At 45.0% G+C, this 22900-nt stretch overlaps 1 protein-coding gene across 11 annotated transcripts in view; it reads right to left on the reverse strand.

Annotated features, from left to right (window-relative positions):
* FOXN3 (forkhead box N3) overlaps positions 1–22900 on the reverse strand; it is a 349057-nt gene that overhangs the window by 12618 nt on the left and 313539 nt on the right. For 7 of the 11 annotated variants that reach the window (XM_016154423.2, XM_036238444.1, XM_036238445.1 and 4 more), the window contains 2 exons: positions 18834–18899; positions 9952–10057 (listed from right to left, as the gene is read on the reverse strand). In XM_016154423.2, coding sequence (XP_016009909.2) covers positions 9952–10057; positions 18834–18899 — 172 coding nt within the window. The remainder of the gene's footprint in view (positions 1–9951; positions 10058–18833; positions 18900–22900) is intronic. The other 4 variants (XM_016154506.2, XM_016154513.2, XM_016154500.2 and 1 more) reach the window with 2 other exon arrangements.

The raw sequence follows: 22900 nt of genomic DNA on the forward strand, positions 1-22900 counted from the left end.
TAAGATGAAGCAAGTGAAGTAGATAAAAGCAGAACAATATTCTCAACGTGAGAGAGAGAGAAAAAAATAACTGTCAACCTAGGATGTATATCCTGTCTTCCAAGGATAAGGGCAAAATAAATATATTTTCAGACAAAAGAAGTCAGGGTGTTTAACTAAAAGCTGATATTCAGGAGAGGAACTTCTTAGGGCTATATTGCAGGAAAAAGAAGAATCATCCAAAAAAGAAGGTCCAAGAGGCGAAAAAAGTGATAAGCAAAGAAAATGTCATCTTGCATTGACTTGACAACAACAACATAATAAGCTGACTTAAAAAAGAAAAAAAGAAACTGAAACAGAACCAAGGTGCTAGGCGAACGCAGTGTATAAGCTGGGCGGTAGAGAATACAAGTTAAAGCATTCCAAGGGCTTTGTATTGATCAGGACGCTAAAGATATTGATTAACTTTAAACATTATAAAATATTCATGTTAAAAGTTCCAGGATCAACACTAAAAGAAGAGAAACAAAATGTGTAACTTACAAACCATCAGAAAGAAAAAAAAAAAGAAATGCAGAATGAGAGAATTGCAATCAATTTAAAATGATGCTAGAAAGGGAAAAAAACCTGGGAAAAGTAGGACTAAGAGAAATGCAAAATAAGATGGTAGAATAAATTCGAATGTCAATAAAAATGGCTAAAAATCTTTGTTAAAAGGTAAAACTCATTAACACGTGTCAAAAAAAAAAAAAAGCCATATGCTGTTTATAAGAGACAAACCTAAAACATAAGGACAAAGAAAAGTTAAAATTAAAAGAATGGAAAACCTTGTGTCATGCCATACTGGTGCAGCTATATTAAAACCAGATAACGTAGGTTTTTAAGTCAAAAATCATTACTACAGATAGAGAGTCATTAAACATTCATAATGGTTCAATTCACCAGGAAGATAAAATAGTTCTAAATATGAATACCTCTGATAAGAGAGCGTCAAAATATAAATACCACAAATTAAGAGAGTTACAAAGGAGGAATTGTCACATCCGCATTGTAATGAGATTTTAATACATCATTCTCCATATTCAATCGATTAGCCCTCTCTCCCCTTCCACACACCTCTCTTTCATTCTCTCTCAAACACACACACACACACACACACACACACACACACTCACACACACACTCTCTCTCTCTCTCACACACACACTCATACATGCATGTACGTGAATTAGTATGTAAAAGATTTGATCTGGAACATGTGCTAATAATGTAGAAGGCACATTATTTTGAAGCACACAGAATATTTATAAAAACTGACATACACTATACCACATAGTGAGTCTCCACGAGTTTCCAAGCAGGATCTTACAGAACTGTTCTCTAATCACAATGTGTTGTAGTTGGTAATCGATGCCGAAAGGGTAACTAAAAACAAAAATAAGAAACAACCCTCTCCCCCCATAGGCTTGAGAATTTAAAAATACAATTCTAAAAATACCTATGGGTCAAAGAAATCAAAACGGAAATCAGGAAATACTTTCAGTTGCTAATAATAATAAAAATAAAGGGCATTAAAACTTACAAGATACAACTAAGCAGTAGTTTTAAGTAAATTATAATCTCAAACTTTTATAGAAAAAGAAGATTTAAAATGTCCAAGCCAAAGAAAAAAATAAATCCAAAGACAGGAAGGAAATTATAAAGTAAATGGCAAAAAACAATGAAATAGAGAACAGATACAAAATAGAGGTGGTTAAAAAAACCCCACAAAAGTTGATTTTTTGGAAAAAAAACTACGGAAAGATTAAGCAAAAAGAGATGGATGATACAGTGAAATAAGGAATAAGAAAGGGACATAACTATACAAAACTTTTGAAAAGATGACAGATAACAGTTTGAATAACTTGATGCCAATGTAATTAAAAACTCAGGTAAAATGGAAAAATTCCTAGTTACCAAAATGAATTTAAAAAGAAACAGAAAATAAGCCACAGCATTATTTTTAAAAATTGATAGTTAAAAATCAACCCACAAGGAAAATATCAGCCGTAGACGGTTTTGCAAGTTTCATCAAACATTAAGCAAAGCAACTGCGATCTTACACAATCTATTTCAAAGAATCTCAACTAATTTTATGAGAATAATTTTGACACTAAAACCAGATCAAGATAGCACTACAGAAAATGGGGTATGGACAAGAATGCATATTTCATGTATGAAATATGTGGTTACCAACTCCAGCAATATATAAAAAATATAATGTATCCCAAGCAAGTATACTCAGAACGCTGGTTTTACTCAAAAAAGGGAAATTTATAGTTATTCACCACAGTAAAACAATGAAAGAAAAAGTTTATAGTTATTTTAAATGATGTAAACATTTTTTAAATGAAATTCAACAACCATTCATGATAAAGTATCATAGCAGGATTAGGAACAGAAGGATTTTTTTGTTATGATAAGATATTTCCTTACCCTACAATATTCTATCAATTGTGGATCAATAACACAGCTCACTTTAAAGCAAGAAACAACGTAAATGTCTACAATCATTACTTTTACTTAGAGGTCCTAAACAAGACAGGAAAAATACAAGATATAAGAATTAGAAAAAAAATCCACCATTATTTAGAGGCGATAAATTATTAGAATTACTAGGGCAGTTTATTTATCAAGGTTGCTGAAAAAAAAAATCAATATACAAATAATTAACTCCAGATGGATTACAGACTTAAATGTAAAAGGAAAAACTTTAAAAATCTTTAAGAAAAGACTATAGAAGACAATCTAATCTCAGAGTAGGGATTTTAAGACATCAGATTTCATTAAACATGGTTAATAAGCATGAAAATTAAGAGCTTACTTCAGAGAGTAAAACAGCGATCAATAAACTTAAAAAAGTTATTTGCAACGCACACAGCCAATAGAGGATTAATACTCAGAACATACAAAGAACTCCTACAAAGACAAAAAGAGAACCCAAAGGAAAACTGAGCAAAATGCTGAACAGGTAACCCACTGAAGAACATATTCAAAACAGCTGATTAAATATATGAAATCAAGGGAAATGGAAATTAAAGCATGAGATATCATTACATATTCATTAGATGGGCTGAAATTACAAAGTATGATGATTCCAAATGTCTGCGAAGATGTACAGGATGGGAACCATCGTACTCTGCTAGTAGGAGTGGAAGTGGATACAAACGCTTTAGAAAACAATTCAGTATTACCTTGCAAAGCTGAGTATGTAACTATCCTGCCAAGCAACAAATAATCCCACACCTAGCTGTGTATCTTAAATGAAAACTAGAGACATGTACCAGAATTTCTACAGCAGCATTGTTTCTAATAGCTAAGAGCTAGAATTGATTCAAATATATTTTGTTACAGCAGGGAATATTATGAAGCTGTGAAAACGACTCAATTACACCTACACGTAGCAAAACAAAATTAATAATGAGTAAAAGCAAGTTAGAAAATAAATGTATTGTTCCAGTCACCCAACACTCAAAATCAGGTAAAACTAAATAGTATATTATTTATGGATATCAAAAAAGGTTTTAAAAGCATGAAACAGTATATACAAAATTTGGGATTGTTATTATCTTTCAGGGGAGACAAAGGTTATCACTGATGTTTTCAATTTTCAGTTGGGTGGTAGGTTCATGAGTATCTTTTAATTATGTGCAGAGTATAATGACAGCAGGTCCAGGGGCCTATGATGTCTGCTCTAGCTGTTCAGCCCTTCCTGAGAAGCATATGGAATCACCCATCTCAGAAGTCCTAACTCAGTGGTCATCCCCGGGGTGGAGGTGGGGGTGCCATTTTCTCCCATGAGCTGCATATTGTTCCCCTGAACCAGTGAGGTAAATGTGACTCTCACCGACCACAAAAAGGCGTGATCCTAAAGCTCTCCTCCCTCATTGGTTTGGCATCTGGTACAGTTCAGCATCACCAGGAGTTCAGAGGATGTTCAGACACAATAGGAAAAGCCGCCAGGACTTTCAAAGGCTAATGCCACTGATTTGACACATGAGAAGCAACTCCAGAAAGTTGATCAAATTTCACACAGCAAGTTTGCTGGTCACTGTTTAGATTTCTGGACCAGAAGAGCCAAAAGCAAAGCCAAAAACCCAAGACAGGGGGCCGAGTGGGAACTCAAGTGCATGCTCTGTCCTCCTGGTACTCTTTATTCTCATTCCCTTTGGCATTTCCTCCTCTCCTTCCCAACACAAAGCATAACCTGAAGAATGAGTTTCAGAGTTGCCGTCAAAGACCATGATTTCAGGAGACAAAAGCTGACAGGTAGTCTTTAAAACAAATTAAAATACAATACAAAAAAGATCAGTGGCAAATGTTCCCTCAGGTTGTATAATCAGACCACCACCTATCCTAACAGTGAAGGCTGCCAGCTTTCTAACCTTATGTGACAAACATCTTCTCAAGGGGGAAGGCAAAGGCATGTGGCCAGGAGCAGGTCTTAGACTCATAGATGGGCTTCTGATAATTCTCCTCCGACAGGACCTTATGTATTAATGTTCCGTACTACAATAGGACCATCAATTCCTGACTTGCTCCTTGTTCCCTGGGAACTGAAGTTTTCATCTGAGGACCTAAGAGATCCCAATAAAATTAAGCAGACTTAAATAGTGAATTACGTGAAGCTTCCTTGTAAGTTTATAATGTGCTGTGGTCTAGACATGCCGCCCTGACGACTGCCATACTCCTCAAAACCAATGGCTTTGCCACCCATGTGCATTGTCCTGAAGGTGGCACAATGAAGCTCAATCTAAGCCTTCTCCTGGGGTCTGGGGTGCTCAGACTGGAAACCAGGGAGGGTCTTGGAGGGCAGGCTGGATGAATCCACGAAGGCTCTCCACATTATTAATTTTACGTTCCTCCCCAACTTAAATACATTCGCAATGTTATGCTACCGTCACCACCATCCACCTCCAGAACTCTTAAGTCTTGTAGAACTGCAAGTCTATGCCCATTAAACAACTCCACATTTCCCTCTCCCTCGAGACCCTGGCAGCCGCCATGCAACTTTCGTCTCTATGATTTTGACTAAGTGTCTCATATAAGTGGAATCGTGTAGTATATATGCCTTTTTGTGACTGGCTTATTTCATTCAATGTAAACATATCCGAGGTTCATCCATATGAACCTTGCACATGCCAGAATTTCCTTTTTAAGGTTGAATGATATTCCATTGGGCTTATGATACCACATTTTGCTTATTCATTCATTCATCTGCTGATGAACACTTGGGTCGCTTATATATTTTAGCTATTGTGAATAATGCTGCTATGAACACGAATATACAATCTTTAAGACCCTTTCAATTCTTTTGGGTATGTACACAGATGTGAAATTGCTACATTATGTTGTAATTCTATTTGAAATTTTTTGAGGAACTTCCACATTATTTTTCCACAGTGGCTGTACTATTTCACATTCCCACCGATAGTGCACAAGGGTTCCAATTTTCCACATCCTCGTCAACACTTATTTTCTGGTTTTTCGATAGTAGCCATCCTAATTGGTGTGAGGTGGTATCTCATTGTAATTTTGATTTTCATTTCTCTAATGATCGATAATGTTGAGTATCCTTTTGCATGCTTATTGGCCACCTGTACATCTTCTTTGGAGAAATGTCTATTCAAATTCTTTGCTCATTTCTGAATCAGCCTGTTTGTTTTCCACATTACTTATCAAACACCTGCATAATGCCAGGGTCGCCACTGTGTTAACTCTAAAAGCCCATAAGGCAGGTGCTGGTTTTCTCAGAAGCCCAGGTACACCTGCCCAAGGCCACACAGCCAATAGGATAAAGACCCAGGACACTTGCTTCCCAAGGTCACGTGTGTGATTTCTGGGCTCTGTTTTCACATGAAGAACCCCACGCTCATCAGTTTTCTCCCAAGCCTTTGGCAAGCCCTCGATATTTATTTTAATTCTTCTCTGCCACCTGAGTGGTCACTCGGGTTCAAAAACAACCCTAAGAGTTGAAAGCAAAGTGGTCCAGATCCAGACCTGCTATGACCCCTACCTGGGAGGCAGCCCATGATACTGTAAATGTAAGAAACCTGGGGCTCCCACTTCCCAAGACAGCCAGAAACAGTTCTCCTAGGGCTACCATTGTGTGCTCCATTCAACATATTCTCTGCAAGGAAATTCGCTGGGAAAGCACCAGAAGACACAGGCATAAAACTTTAAGATGTGCGAGCAGTTATTTTGAGGAGAATGTGTCTTGAGAACTCTATGCTCAGGCAGATTTAAAAATAAGCAGGTTTCCAACATGTAAGGATGGGCCAATCTCTGAGGTTACTGAGTAAAAAGTCAACACTATAAAGTCAATTACACTATTGACAGATACTCTTACAAGGAGATTTCACATCATAATTATATGCAAAGGAACCCAGCAAATACAAGCTGTGTAATGATCAGCTAATAAAAGTAACACTTCATCTATGTCAATAATGGTTTTAGAGTTAAGACAAACAAACATGGCCTTTGCCACCCAGTGGAGGGGGGAAAAAAACCCTGAAAGACAAATATTTTCACTTAAGGAGAAGTCACTTAGACTCACACAGAGAACCTGTCACACAAAGCAGAGTAGGAAATTGGTCTTTAGTGGGTGCTAATGACTCTTTGGCCGTCCCTCTGCCCCAGCTGAACTGACGGGGGCAGCGACCCACACAAACATGTGAACACTCCCAGGCACCAGTGGTCACTGCCACGTGGTCTGGCGGGTGACATTTGCTGTTGTTTTATTCTCGACTGCTTTCCTTTTAACCTCAGCTGAATTTGGTTCAACTGACACACGGCCAAACTTTTCAAAACTTTAAAATGAATGTGAAAAGCAAAACAAGATCCTCCCCGCTCCCCCCGCCCCGCAAACCACAGTTCTTAATGAGTTTTACACAGACACTGACTCAGCAAATACTTACGTAGCTATGTCTATGTTCATTCTTTCTAAAAGCATCACAGTGCCTGCTATTTGCCAGGCATTTAGGGTATAAAGAGGGCAACGGTCTTAAAAGCAAGGGTCCTTGACCGAACAGAGCTTTCCACACATCTCTCCCCAATTTCTTTTAAAACCGAGGTGGGCGGTGCAGAATTTGGACAGTGTCCTGCGAGTGCATGGTGGTTTTCTTTCCTGGTTATTTGTCTCTAGGTCAGTGGTAATTTGTCTAGTTTCTGCGAACCATGGTTGTGTATTTTACTGAAATGACTCCGCTCAAAACTCTTACGATGCTCAAGAAGGTCACTTTAGACTAGGCGTGCTTTTGCAGAGGGCAGATGTTGAGCAAGTTGTGCCATTATGAAGCTACTGTCACTCAGCCCCATTTCTGCTGTACCACCTGGCTCCATGTCAGGCTTGGTCAACAGGGGGCGCCACAGAGAGACTGGGCAGGGCTTCCCGTGTGTCCGGTCCCTGCATCACGCCAGCATGGCCTCTGCACCTCCGGCAGTGTAGTAGCTGCCGAATCCGCTTTGTGGTTCTTCCAGTGCCTGGGGAACCAGTTTCTTCACGTTCCCTTAGAAGCACCTGCACCTTCGGGAACCTTCTCCTCAATCCCTCTGGTGCTTCCACACGTCCCTCCTGAGCTCGCATACTCCAGCCCGGCTGAGCGGTGCCTCCTCCGGGGTCTGAGTTCCCGCTCAGAGAGGCCATCCTTCCAGCCTCTCCCCTTTATTCCCTGAGCCCCGGGAGAGGTATCTGCTTCCTGCAATTGCTCCCTTCATGGTACCTTGAGTGCTCATTTTACCCTTCTAGTTACTTGGTTAATCGCCCTCTAGCTGGTTCACGTCTCTGTGTTCGGATGCCTACTGTGTTTTCTGTTTCCTGACTGGACCTGAAAGCTGTTTTGTGGTCTTTCACTGTGGAAGGTGCTGTGTTGGACTGGACGAGTGGCAACCCGTGAACCAGAAACAAGACTTCATGGTTTTGCTATAGAGATTTGTTATCTTCCAACCAGAACATAACCAGCAAAAAACAAAGCAAAACAAAAAACCAACCAAACAACCCCCACCCCAAACCCAACATTTTAAATAGTATCTGTAGAGGACATTAATCAATAAAATCTGAGCTAATACATACCATGAGGGTAGCGATTAAAATCAAGAGGCAGCGCCTGCTGAGGGCCACCCAATCTCAGGATTCCCCTCCCCCGCCTGCTCGTCTGTGCCTTTCCACAAGGAATGGCCAGACTCACAGAGCTGGAGGGGGCCGAAAGAATGCTCAAGGTGACAAAGTGGGAGTCCATACTTAGAATCCACGACTGAAAAATAGTCTATGGGGTTGAAGTCTTCTCAACCAAAAAGGTAAACTGAGGGGTGAGGCAGAAAAGATATTTAAAGAAAGAATGGAAACCAGAATATGTCTCTCATAATGTGAGGCAAAGGCATTAATATTTTGGCTTCATGGAAGAGGCTTAACCATTTAAGAACTCAAGAATTACTGACCTAAGGACAACAGGAAAGGTGCTGGGGAAGTACAAGAAAAAGACCCTTCCCATATATTTGTGGAAGCATCACCATGTTGGGTTAGCAGAAATGATAAGTAGTTTTTATAATTCTATTACTATTCTAATTCCTACAAACTTCCCTCCTTATCAGGTTCCGGACACCAGCATCTGCCCAGAGATCAAGAGACTTCTGTCTCGGCAGAAGGAGGCTGCTTTGCTGGAAGAGTGAAAAGACACGAGCGAGTGGACCTTGCATCTCCCTCTGGCCCCAGCTAAGCGGACTTCGTGGGTCGGTTTCCTTGGGGACACAGATACTAAAAAGCCGAATGGCCTTCAGGCGGGGACTTGATCCCTAAGTGCAGGAATAAAGGAAGCAAGGCGACGACGCTGTCGGGAGATGCGGCTCAGCGTCACAGGTCTGGGCCCAGCACCGTGCGATGTGATGGGGGCATCGGCCACCTGAGACCCGGCCCTCGTCCTCAGCAAGCAAACCGCCGAGGAACGAGGGGGACACACAGAGGTGTTACCACATAGGGTCACGCATCAAAGGGACACAAGCAAAGCAAAGAGAAATCCACCTGATGCTGGCTCAGAGGCCGGGTTCAGAAAAGCTCTGTGAAGGAGTCGTTTCTGTGATGGGCTGGGAAGGACATGCCGCGCCCTGCGTGTGGGGGCCGAGGGAAATGTAAGTGGGGGAAACCGCGTAGGATGGGCAAGCAGAGGATTAGCCTGGGGAAGGAATTCGGCTCCAGGAGAGGGGAGGATGGGTGGGGCTGTGTCAGGGGGGCGCGGTGGGAGGCGTGGAAGGTGCTTCTGCAGACGGCGGGTGGGAGGCGGGTGGGAGCGGCAGAGCGGCAGCAGCGCAAAGAGGCGGAGGCACCCGCGCTGGCCCACGTGAGGCTTCTGGGCTAGTGGGGACCCTCGCCCAGCCCGGCCGTGGTGGCCGAGGACGGCTGAAAGACCCTGCCCCGGGAAGAGTTCGCGTGCTTGGCGCCGACCTGATTCTCGGCAGCAAGACAAGGGTGCCACCTGCGAGGCCCACACCGCGCTCCAGAGCGCTTTTCACACAGCGTTCACTGCGGCTCCTCCCAGGACGAGGGGACTAAGACGCCGAGAGGTCAGACAGACAGACAGACAGCCACCCGAAGCCACAGGGCTGGGTCCAGATTCACACCTGTTAGCCCAGAATCTAACAAACAACGTGCCCACCAATTCCTTCTACCTGCCTTACCCCACTGCCCCTTCTGAATAACAATAAAATCTTAATTTGATTAGTCTTCATCGCCTTGCCAGGAGACCAGGATAATTTGACGGCCCGAGAAGGAGAAGCCGGCATTGGCACTGGGATCCCTGGTAGTGGCCTTAACTTTTTAAAACGCCCACGCCAGGTTGATTGTCTTCACCACTCTCCATCTCGTCAAGCGGCCCCGCGGAAAACACATGCCCTCCCCTCCCCCCCCCCCCGCGGGCCTGGCCCAGAGCGCATGTCCCTTACCTCGTGGTGGCCGTCATCCCAATGGGAGTGATCGGCAGCGGCCGGACTCCGGGGAACAGCCCTCGGCTCAGAACCCGCGCCCCATTCTGTATCACTCCTGGAGGAACTGAAAAGCAAAAGGAAAGACAACACACTTGAGTTCAGCCGGAAAGACTTCCATACTGAGTCAGAAATTTTGGATGCAGAGAGAGGAGAGGAGAAGACAAGAGAGGGCTGGAGAGGAGAGGCGAGGACAGGGCTTCAAACGTCAGTTTCCTGCGTTTATTAAATATAAGCTTTTATCTCCAGTCAGACCCTAACAGGATCTCAAGAGCTCTGACACCACCAAACAGCAGGTGACCAAACCAAAGCATTTCCTGTGCTTCACTCATGGTGAAAAGCTGAGAACATCTTTCTAGTTGTTGTTAATCTGACAAGGGAAGAAGATAACCGGAAGTAACAGCAAAGCCAATTTTACAAGCTCCTCGGAGCTCACAAACCAGTTCATTCATTCTCTCACCCATCTCTGCTGCCTGGGGACAGGCTCCCGGCCGCATGGCTGGGAGGGAGCGGTTGATGGCAAAGCTCCAACCTCTGCTCCAGAACCGCCCAGAGCCCCCTCTGCAGGGTCCTCCTGCCTCCTTCCTGAAGCTTCCCCCCAAGCACAGCTCCCGGTTCTCTCGTCATTCTGCCTTCTCCAACCAACCTAACCAACCCTAGGCCAACGTGTTTGCAAGTGACCACCAGCTCCTGTCCCATTTCCACACAAACTCACAGTGGTTTCAGAGCAACCTGGTTTTGTCTGAGATTTACAAAACGGCAACCACAGGAGATCTCCGATATCTGATCTTTTTTGACTGCCCAAATAGCAATGTCATCTAGTTCAAGCTAATATTCTTCCCACACCTACTCACACACCTCCAACGTGTCTGTGGGGCCGGGCGTGCTCCGTGAAGTGAGAACACGGAACTGGTACACTTGTGCGACTTTGTGCAAGTCCCCCAATCTCCTTTTCCCCGTGTTCGCTCAGACCCTCATCTGCCACCAGCATCCGGTGACCCCGGGCGCAGTCTCACACGGAGGCAAGGTGAGTAAACTGCTTTCTCAAAGGAAGACCACACGAAAAAACACCGAGAGAATTACACGTTCAAAAATGGAAACCACTCTGGCTATTAAGTTTTTAAAGCCTATATTATTTGTGTAGAACAAATACTTCTTACAAAACACAAACATGCTTTTACTCATGTAAATTTTAGCTCTCTAAGAGAATATTATAAATGTTCCAAACATTTAATCAAAGGTCTTTCATGCAGGACGCATGTCCACTCTTAGATTACGGGGTAACTTTCCAAGCCGATTCCTTGGGCGCTCTGGGGCGCTTGCTAGTGTGTTGGCCATGCTTCTTCCAGATTTGCATAAGGCTGTTATTACTAGGTTTTTACGAAAGGTGGGATGGGAGAAAAAATGGAAACTAATGCCTGAAGTCGGCACTGCTAGTGCAGTCTGGTGTTCCAGAACCTCCCCAATCTCTTTTCATATTTAATGTGAGAGGAGGCTTAACTAGATCGAGAACTTCTACCGGTCCCTTACAGTAGCCTGATTTCTGATAACAGATCATCTGAGGCAGGAGAATCACAAGTATCTAAAATCATAGAACCTATAGTTTGATGCTGTAGCTAATTCTCATTCTTTGCTTCACTGATGAGTTCTCTGTAAGGAAGAGTGTCTACAATTTACATTGCCTGAGTTATATGACCTGGTTTCAAGACAGTGGAGCACTGATAAAACACAGACACAGAGATCAACGGGACACAACAGAATCCAGAAACAGACCCACATACACGCGTCACCTGATTTTTGACAAAAACACCAAGACAACGCGATTGGGGAAGGAGAGTTAGAACAACTGAAGGTTCATTTGGGAAAAAATGAACCTTGATCCTACCCTCATATCATATATGAAAGTTAATTAGAAATGGATGATAGACCTAATGTAAGAACTAAGACCATAAAACGTCTGGAAGAAAATAGAGGGGCAAAAATTACCAGTAATTCCCAAGAAGACACGCAAAAAACAGTAGAACTCTCAGGTTTGTAGTCAGGTGCTTTAGTCAATATGCATGTTGCCTGAAAAGACAGGCTTTCTGTTTGTTTTGGGGATTGTGGGAAAGCGTTTTTCAATTATTTTGTTACATGGTGCTCTCCTTGAAATGGTCAGACAACCACAGATTCAGTCTAATTCTGACAATGCTACCTAACATATCAGTCACTAGGGATTTCAACTAGGGCACCAAGCAAACCTGATAAAACAGACCACACAGACTTTAAGTATTTAAAATCTATACCATAGTTATAATTCTTGCCAGTAACAATTACAGTCCCATAAACAGATCATACCAATTAATGGATCCAACCTTTTACCAATTACCTGTGTATTAGGTGAAGGGGACATAGGGCCACCACAGTTAAGGGGGACAGATAGAGAATTTGAGGCAATGAAAATATACTAAGGTAAAATGCTGGGGCAGGGACACTATAGGTATGAAGGATGAAGACACCTAACCCAAAGTAAGGCGTATTTGGAAGACTTCCTGTAGGAAGTGTCATCTAAGTTTGAATCAAAGGTAAAGGAACAACACATACAAGCCCTAGAAATAATAAAAAGCACAATGTGCACAAGGAGTAAAAAGTAATTTTGCTAAAGCATATAATCCTGGCAGGATGAGATGTGCTTTAACTTTATCTCACAGATAGTGGGAAAACCATTAAAGCATCGTGAGGAGGGATGTGGTCTCAAGCATAGTGGCCGAGAGCCAGACTCCGGTGTTGAATGATCTGGGTCTGCGTCCTATCTCTGTCATTTACTGTGTCCACCAAGTAAGCTACTTATGCAAGATGGGGCTAAAAATGGTATTTATCTCGCAGAGTATTTGGAGATTTAACTAAGAGTACAGGTATTATTACTGAGAAAATTATGTTATTTATCACTACAACAATCAATACAACAGCCAGAGCGATCCTGAGGCAGCCCGTGCTTTCTCCATTTCAAGTGAGCCGAAAGCCCATGAGAATGAAGAGAGACCCAAACCAGACCACAATGGAAGGACTTGGCCATCTTCCTGGTCACAGAGTTGCTGGAAGAGCAGTGACTGCCAGTCAAAGGAGAAAAGCAACCCCTAGGACAGTGTCCTGTGCCCAGGGTCACTGCCCCGGTGCCTAGAACCTTCAAGCACCAGGGCACGCCCAACAGGAAGGGAGACACAGGAAGCCGGCCCTCCCCGCGCACCTGCTGGAGACACAGGAAGCCGGCCCTCCCCACGCACCTGCTGGAGACACAGGAAGCCGGCCCTCCCCGCGCACCTGCTGGAGACACAGGAAGCCGGCCCTCCCTGTGCACCTGCTAGAGACCAGGTTCTTCTGACGCTCTTGGTCTCATGTAAGCCTCTAGGGAAGAAGTATCCTGCAGTAGTTAAGAGGACATTCGGGGCAACAGAGCCTCCATCCAAAGTCTTGCCCTATCACTGGCTCTGTGGCTTTGGACAAGTGTCTTAACCGCTTTGTGCCTCAGTTTCCAAACCTGTAAACTACTCAAACATGCCTCACAGGATTGTTTTGAGGATTAAATAAGACACATTACATAAATTGCTTAGCTCAGAGGCTGGCCAATCATATAAATGCATCATCATCACCGTGATGTTCCTCTGTCCACCTCTCCATATCATCCATCCTTCTAGCACCCTCTTACTATCTTTAAGGCACAGGGCCTAACGGGGTCAAGACACAGGGAAATTCTTTCAGCCTCTTATGCCTTTTGTAGTTATCCCCAAATCTGCATTCACCCATTAACACATCTTCCTGATTAACGAACTGTATCCACTTCAAAGAGAATTTCATGGACAGAGCGACCCTGCAGCATTAAAAAGCTCTCCCTGAGCTATTTTCTGAACTTCGCAAGACTTCTGGCACGTAAACCAGGCTCTTCTTCTGAATCCTGAAACTTGTTTTCAAACGAGCGGCAACCGAACGCTGCTGCCTCTGCCAATCGCGGCATTTCTCAGCCCTTATCGTTGGCAGTGCTCTCCGTGTTGGGATGGTGGATGTGTTCCTATTTGCTCACTGGCTGCCAGAAGCCAGCTGTGACACTTAACTGTTCCCCCATCTTTTCTCCTTTCTGTCTCTATTCTCAAGGGTCAGGACCGTGGCTTCTGGAAAAAAAACAAAACCGAATCACAGCCATTCTAAAAATGCCCGAGAATGGTGTTCTGAGGTCCACGTTTTATGACTTTTTTGATTCTGGGATTCTAAAGGTCCATTCCTCAGCCCTTCCATTTACTCTGTATTTCCCTCAAAGTATATCAAAACAGTTAAAGCCCAAGCCCTTCATAACCAGTGTCCCCCACTCAAAGTACTAAAATTATACCCAAAATTATAGGCTCCGGCTAGAGATTTTAAAAAACTAAACTTTTAAAAATGGCCTCTAACTTAGATTTGTGGCTCTCACCAGAAAAGGCACATCCCTTTTTGTTAGATCAGTTAAATATTGGGCTTTTATAGGGGAGAAGACACACATCTGAGACTCTCGACTTCCTGGGATGACGTGTCCAGGACATCAGCCCCAGAGCTGATCGACCACTTTCTCTTACGTTAATACAGTGGCTCTAAATTTTCTTATTCTCAACCAGGAAGAATGCAACACTCACACACACAGAGTCAGATCACGCAGCTCCACTCCCTGTGATCTAAATGCGATCATCTTGAGACTGATGGCACAGGACAAAGCCTCCGCCACGCTCCCCACCCGCGCCACCTCTCCCGAGCCACCTCTCCGCACTTCCCCATCCCGGCTTCCCTCCTGATGCTCAGCTTCCTCGGTTTTCACAGCTTCTAAAATTAACCTCTGAGAGGCCATAAGCCGAGCAGCAGGTGATCCATCAATCCTTCCTTTCCCTAAAGTCGGCCTTTCCACTTGCTCACAGGGGAGGGGGTTGCAGCAGGGGAACTGACTTCCTGGCTGCCTTTCTCGTCAGGTGACTGGTGTATCTGGTCCGTTTCCCAGTTCTGGGCAGGGTGCGGAATGCTCCCCCTCCCTGCCCACTTCCCGTCCCCTTTCCCTCCCCCCGTCTCATTTTGCTGTTTTGTTTATTATCTGGATCTCCTCTCTGGGACATTCCAACCAAGGATTATACAAGCCTTTGAAGGTGAGTAATGGTGATCTGACTCCTGGCTTCATAACAATCCCTCCACTGGGGTTAAAGATGACTCACTGGGCTTGTCAAAGGGGACTGCAAAGCAGGTAACTTCGGTGGACTCTAGAAGCTGGAATCGGTCTACACTGCCACGGGGTGGGGTTGGGGGGCGGGTTACACGGACGGATTTGACTAGAAGCATAATCCATATCGCTGAAGCAATAACGAAGCAGCAATGTCCGGAGCTGCATTTTCTGAAAGCAGCACGGGAGACCCCAGGGCACACTCCTTGCAGAATGTTCTCCTCTGAAACAAACTGATGAAGTCTGAAAAAGACAATGTCACCACTGGGGCTGCCAGCGGGGGTGCGGGTCGGGGTGGGTGGGGGAAGTGAAGCCTCGGGCTGCAGTGAGAGGCGGAGGGGACCACAGGGCGGCCAGCTCAAGCCGGACATGGTGCGCTGAGCTCTGCTGGGCAGTGTGGAGCGCCCCAGAGGTCAAGGGGAGGCCCACTGCCGTTCTTACCAGTTCCTTGAGTCATTTCCTTTGTGCGACCTACTCAGTTTAGACCCCGGACTATGGCCCATCTGCCAGCCCCAAGCTAGATCTGCAGATGCCGACCAAGGGCAGGATGAGAGGGAAAGATCGAAGTGGCTGCAGTCTGGTGGCCTGAAGTCGAGTGGCTATGAAGAACATGACAGAGGAAACGCCTTTCCAGCCATCTGGGCCTTATGGCCAGCCCTTACGGCTGGGAGTGACAGCGGCAGACAGACTAGGTTGGTGGCCCTGTCCAAACAGGAGCGTCACGCAGCCCAGGAGGTGAAAACGAGAGGCTATAAATAGCACACAAGGCTCTATACCCAGAGACCGGCCACAGACCAGCCAGGCGGAGAATGCAGGCAGGCTCTGTGCACACAGGCGCCCACACGCCCCGCACGTGGGCAGCGGCAGCGGCCTGACTATGGACGATGCGCGCGCACATCCACGCGGGTCACGAACACCACTGGGCTGGCTGCCCGCTGCCCGCACTCCATTACTGTGGCCTGGTGCCTGTGGCCTTTGAACCTTTTGGCTGGAAATCCCCTCACTTTTTCCAGGCCTTGGGCAAAGCTGCTGGGCAGGGGAGGACGGCTTCATCATTATATGTCTCTAAAGCTTCTCCCTTCAGGAAGCAAGGCACTATATCAAAGCCTGGGGTAAGAAACATTATGCAATGTAAAATGAAAATAAGGAGAGAGAAAGGAGAGCGAAGCAGAGAAGAGCGAAGAGAAGAGCGTTGGGGACACGCGCCCTGGGACTGTGCTGCTTAGGAGGCCCGGGGCGGCCGCTTCCCCAGCACACAGAGCCGACACCGGACACGGGCTCACTTCCCTCCTGCAGCTCGGCTCCAGTCTTTAGGGGCATTGCACCTGCCCCACCTTGACCTATAAGGAAGTCAGTCTGCTAAGGCTTGGGGCCAGAGGGGAGCTGAACGTGAAGGTGGTGTCCCTACTCTCTCCCCAGTCTTTGCGTTTACTTCTTCGCTGCACCTGCCAAGGGTGTCTCCTTCTACACCCTCTGGGGGCACCCTGGAGCCCCTTCTGGGCGTGAGACCTGCAGGAAGGCTGGGTCTCTCACACCTAGGCAGGAAAGCCTTCTGGAAATCAGCCTACAGCTTCCACACATAAACAATGAGCTTTGAAAACTCAATTTCAGCATTTCAAAGTAAAGAAGACTACGGATACCTTGAAAAAAATTATTTACAGTTTGTGAGTGTTATGCTGAGGGGGAGGGGATAAGTTCATTTTGTCATGAGAACATTAAAAATCATCAACTTGTCAACTAATGGGGGACAAAATCCTTTTCTTTTCTACCTGCGGTCAAGAATCCAGTGATAAGGGACTTTTATGCAACCTGCTGAAGACCCGCGAATGACCGGTCTCCTTGCCTTGAACCCCTTAACTTCATTATTCCAGTTTGACAAAAGGATTTCTTTAAACCAATGATCACTGTGTGCAGTGGCTGGGTGCTAAGGAAGGTGCTTGAATCTTACACAGCTCTGATGAAATCAGTATGTTCCCCCCTGATGAGTTATGCAACTTGATTTCAGAAACCATTTCAGGCTGTAACTTGATTACAATCTTGTTTTTACTCCTCTAGCAATGCCGTCTGAGAATAAGTTGTTTTGGCTTTTTTTTTTTTTTTTTTTTTTAAATATTCCTCTATAACTTCAAACATCATTTAAAAGCACACTACAGGTTAACTGCTAGCTCCAGGACTAAGCCAGTCACACATCTGCTCAGCAGTGGTGTTTGGCTTCTTGGAGGTCTGGGCCACCTGAAATTTCAACTGCTGGCGATTTGAGTTTAGCAAAGAGAAACTGAGGATTCCGTACCACTAGGAGCAGGTAATGGCAGCGGCTGGCAGAGGGACAAGCCCGTTCTGAGAATGCTTGGCTATGTCCCTTGGGTCTTTTAAAAAAAGGAATGAGAAAGGAAGGATTCAAGTTCCTTAAAGCTGCCGGAAGGCTGTCACAAGTGTAGAACCAGGAAGGATGACCTGGACCTCCGCATCAGTGCACTATTAACAAGACAGCCTGTCGGGACTCTGAGACTAGAGGTTCCTCTGTGAGAAGCACTATCGGCTCCAAAACTGGGGGACCCCCTTTCTCAGGAGACCGTATGGTCTTCCGAGAGCTGGAGTCCCAAATGAGCTGAAGGCCCGGCCATAAGGGCAGGCCAGGCGGGCACCGGCCCTGGTGGGTGTCGTGGTGGGGTCTGTGCCTCACGCCACCATCTGCACACCTGCGCGTTTCATCGACAGGAGGCTGCAATGCAGCAGCGTCGTGATGACGAGCTGAGCAGACCCTGCACGACGAGCTGACCGCCCGCTCAGGGCGCTGGCTGGGGTGGAATGTGGGCAGAGGAACAGCCTCAAGTAAGGAGGAGGACGGGACAGATAGCTCCATTTAAGGCCATTTTCCAACACTTGCTAAGAAGTCCTTTCTGAAACCACGGTAGTCTAGCTCCAGACGTGGCGAAAAAACACCAGGCGGTGGACAGAAGAGACGTTCAAAGAAGGAAAGGCGTTGTCCATACTTGACGCTGCTCAACAGCCAACAGAAGGTGAAGACAAGAGCTCTGCTTAACTAAATGAGCCCTGTCCTCCTCTGTACGGCAGCCTGGAGGGCCGGTGGGGATGTCACGGGGGGCACCGTGGTGGCCCATTCCAAGGCTATTCCAGGCTTCTGCACAGTGCCCACCTCAAGGGCCAGACCTTCCTCTCTGCTCCATCTATACAAGGGGAGCCTGCGATTAATGAGGTCCCAAAAGGGAAAGAAATTTCTTAAAAGGGGCACTGCTCAGCCCCACGACTGTGAAGCTGGCCCTACGTAGCTTTGTCTAGCAGAAGCTAGACTCACAGGAACAATGCCCGCAGGAGTGAAGAAGGTCTCTCCACTGGGATTCATTATAGGGGCTGCTTCCCTTCCCCCAAATCTTAAGCCTTGAAATTATATTAGAACTTTGTCATCTCGGAAACACACCTAAGCATTCTTTCATACATATGCATGGATGCATGTTTATATGCATATGCATGTAATCATGCACTTAGGTAGTTTTAAAGTGATTCTACAAGAGAAGTTGTACTTGAGCATTAGTTCTTCCTAAGGCCTGGTATATAAATGAGAAGGTTAAGTTCACAAACTATGGTGCTGAAGGCTATAGAAATATCTACTCACAACCTGCTTGTATCTCAGGGGGAGTATTCAAAAGCATCATGGCACTGGCAGCATCAATGTCAGGATCTGGAAAAATCAACCAATAAATAACATTATTTACAACGGGGCCGATGTGTGTGTGTGTTTTTCCCCCTGCATGATACAGCTTGTGAATGCGACAGAGGAAAAAAAAAAAAATCCAAAAACTAGATAAGCTATCCCAAAGATGATTTTCTTCCCATTTGGATTTGAGAGATGAAAGATTATTCTAGAATGAGGTTTCAGGGGCAGATTCTAAGTTTTTCAGACAAAGTACGGTGTCTTCTCATTTTGTTAATTTCATAATTTGTACTGTATGTAACTGGTAATGTGCTGCTCTAGACCCCCCACAGCTTGTTCCCCTGGAGCGGAGGCACAGCAGAGTGGGGTGACAATAAGAGGTCCAGCCACAGGAATCTTTAATGAAGTGGGGAAACTCACAGCACCCATCAGAGAGTGTATTAAATACACCTGCATCTAGTAAGATTACAAACAAGACGTTTGGTCATTTCCACTTGTCAGCAGAATGTAAATTGTATTTTACGAGAGACTGTGTGCACAGCGGTGGTGGAGATGGTGAGGCATTAGAAAATGCACACTTAAAATATATTTAAAAAAATTAAAGTTATAATATCGAGGGCACAATGTTTGTTTCCACATCCATTATTGCTTTTAACATGGGACAAAAAAAAATACTCATCATTTCATTGCTATAATTCTTAATAGGTTTCTGAACCCTTACTGATCCACCGGTTGACAGATGGCAGGTTTATATAGAGACAGAGAAAAATATTATCCTTTTATAACTAAATTCATTTTCCTCTGAGAAACAGCAGCGCGGCTGCTATGGAAATGAAAGTCACCATGGCAACAGTAAACAACCCCCAAGAATGGTCACTGAATAGGCTGAAAAGAACATCTGCCCCAACCCGGCGTCCCAGCTGCCCTGGGGCGAAATCCGCTAATAGTGCGGTGACGCCGCATGACAGAAGCTGCCGCCTGTGCCCTGTCCAAACAAACGAAGTGTGCAATCGAAGCCGACATCACAATGCCTGTCCTTGCAGATTACTACCTCTGTGTCCGCTGAACCCGGTGACTAATGATGGGGGGGACGGGGGCCCGCGCTTGTCAGTTTTTGTACAAATTACATACCAAAAAATTCAATTTACTACTAATGGCTCCATGGCACTTTATTTCGGGTATTATGCAAGAAAATGACTTTTTTACTGTTTAAAAAAAGTACATTTTTCATACTTTATATGTGCAGTTTAATTCCAAGGGAGTAATGCGAAGCAGCAGAAAGCCCCACCAGCGATTAATAATACAGATGATGCTGGTTCCAGAAGACAATGTCTCAAAAAAAAAAAAAAAAAAAAAAAAAAAAAGCGAAGGAACTTTTCCTCTGCAAGCCCTTTTCTATTTTGCCTGCAGGAGGCCCGTTACTTACACTCCATAATGGAGTGAAAGTTTATTTTAATAAGTACATTGTATGAAAAACAGGTAAATTAACTGATATGGCAACTCCTGGGGTGAAATTCCTAAAACAGTCATCGCTTCCCACTGGTATTAAAATATATATGTCAGCTGAAGGGTGAACTGAAAAATGTAACATTCCACTCACTGCTCCCGGGGTTCCCGTGGCCCCTGCCCTCTCCTCTCCCCACGGGGCCTGTTGCCAAGACGAGAATTTGCATTTTCAGGGTATTGCGGCACCCCGCAAGCCTTGGGGAACAAGCAGCTCCTGGAGGTGCTGTGGTAGGGGGCTGAGGACGACCCCTTCTTTTTGGAAAGGGACGTTCCTGTCTCAGGTCTGACATAACCTGCCAGGTTTGTTTTTTTGTTTTGTTTTGTTTTTACACCAAGTAAAGTTTCTTTGCCATATTTTGAGAATGCACATGCTACTTGGCAACCTACAGTCCAGGCCGGATGGTCCCCGCCTTCCCAGGTGACTCTTACCCGGAGTTTTCCTGAACCACCAGGAGGTCTGATGGGGGCAGAGCAAGAGGAAAATACAGGTAAGAAGTCAGGAGTCTTTTCCTATTTGTTTTGCGGGAAATTAAAGGAAGTAGTTTCGTATTCTTCAAAAATACATCGGAGCTCAGGAGGAAGGTATAAAGGGCCTCAGACAGATATAATGAAATACATGCGAGAAAAGGAAGACAAAGAGACCTTAAAGAAAAAGCACAGAATTAACACTCACACGAATTTCGCAGAACCCAAGGGGTCTCCTGAGGAGTGCTTTAGACCCACATAACAGCCGCCCACGACTCCCACCCCGACCCCAGCCAAGCCAAATAACCACTTAAACTAAGTAAAAACAACACGTCTAAGGACAAATCACTCAATTCTTTCTTCTACCCAGATTTGCCACGCCTTTGGCCTCCACAGATAACAACTTTGACGCTACCTTCATACTGCCGGTCTCCAGGCATTTGGCGTTGGTGCGACACCCAGCCTTCTCAGCTTATTCACAATCAGTTCGAACCTACAGCCCCAACTCTCCATTCTGAATGGGTCGGTTCCTGAGTGGCATAAGCCCGAATACGAAACCCTATGGGCAGAGTGGAGCGGAGGACAAGGCACGGGACGCGCCCCGCTCCTGCCATCCGGGCAGGAGAACTGACCAGCAGGAGAACTGACCAACGTAAGAACTACGAACGGTATGAGAACGCATAATTGTGTGTTTACGCAAGTGTGCGCACACCAGCGCCCCCTTTCACCGGGGGACACAGTGAGTGCCATCCTCGGTGTAGTTTATGGAGTTCTGACCAGTTTTACACCAGCGCTACCACGGCCTTAGAGCACAGGCACGATACGGATTTCCGGCGCCCCCCCGTTTTCTTGTGCCCCTTTGCAGTCACCCCCACCTGGGCAAAACCCATCCATGATGCGGTGTCAGTGGTTCCCTATTACTGCTATGACTGAGCGGTAAGACCCACCGCATAGATACGCTGAAATCCGTTTATCTACCCGAAGATGGTCATTTGGCTTGCTTCCAGTTCGGGATTGTACTTAAAAAGCTGCTATGAAGTTTTGCAACCAGTGGTTCATGAACACATGCTTTCACCTTCCTTGGGTGACTGCTGGTCAGTGTGTGTTTCACTTTATAAGGAACCGACAGGCTCTTTTCCTCAGAGGATGTCCCATGTAGCATTTTTGCCAACAGTTGAAATTGTCAGTCTTTTAAAATTTTAGCCATTGGAGTAGATGTGTAGTGGTATTTTACTGCGGTTTTAATTTGTATTTCCCTAATGACAAGTGATGTTGAGCATCTTTTCATGTGCTTAACAGCCTTTTGTATAACCTCTTTGGTAAAATGCTTGCTGAAGTTTGTATCCATTTTTTAAACTGGGTTGTTCAGCTTCTTACTATTGAGTTGCAAGATTTCTTTGAACATTTTGGATGAAAGTGCTTTGTGAGATATATATTTTTTTTCTTAGCTTATCTATTCAGTTTCTCAACAGTCTATTAATAAGTAGAAGTTAAAAAATTTTTAAGTCCAATTTATCAACTTCTTGTGTAATTCAATGCTTTTTGTATGTCTCAAACTAAGTAATCTTTGCCTACTCCAAAGTTGCAAAGATTTTTTCCCCCGAGGAACACCTTTTTTATTCTCATTGTTAGTATATCAAATACAATGTTATCTGGGTTTAAAATCCAGATTTACAGGTAAATGAAAGTAATCCACCAGACCTCTTCCTTTACCCAGTAAGCACGGAACTCTGAGAATTGTATAAATCAATACTAAAAGGACCCTTTTAGAGAGAAGCCTCTGCCAGCCATGTTTCTATGGGAAAAAGTCTCTTCGACCCTCCGCTAAACGTGGGACACACCTCCATGCTCGTCACACCCTGACATTCTGCGTGTGCTTCGGTCTTCGGAGCTGACGGCCGCCCATCTCTCTCCTCCAGACATGCTACAATGCTTATTCTCATCTATCATCAAAATGCCCAGGTTTTCCTCCTTTTAAAAAAAATCGTTGTTTTCACAGTAAAAAAAATACATACTAGGTGGAAATAATTTGAGAAATAAGCACCTTTCCCACAGAC

The sequence above is a fragment of the Rousettus aegyptiacus genome, unplaced genomic scaffold, assembly GCF_014176215.1.
Source record: "Rousettus aegyptiacus isolate mRouAeg1 unplaced genomic scaffold, mRouAeg1.p scaffold_m13_p_3, whole genome shotgun sequence".
Classification (NCBI taxonomy): Eukaryota; Metazoa; Chordata; class Mammalia; order Chiroptera; family Pteropodidae; genus Rousettus; species Rousettus aegyptiacus.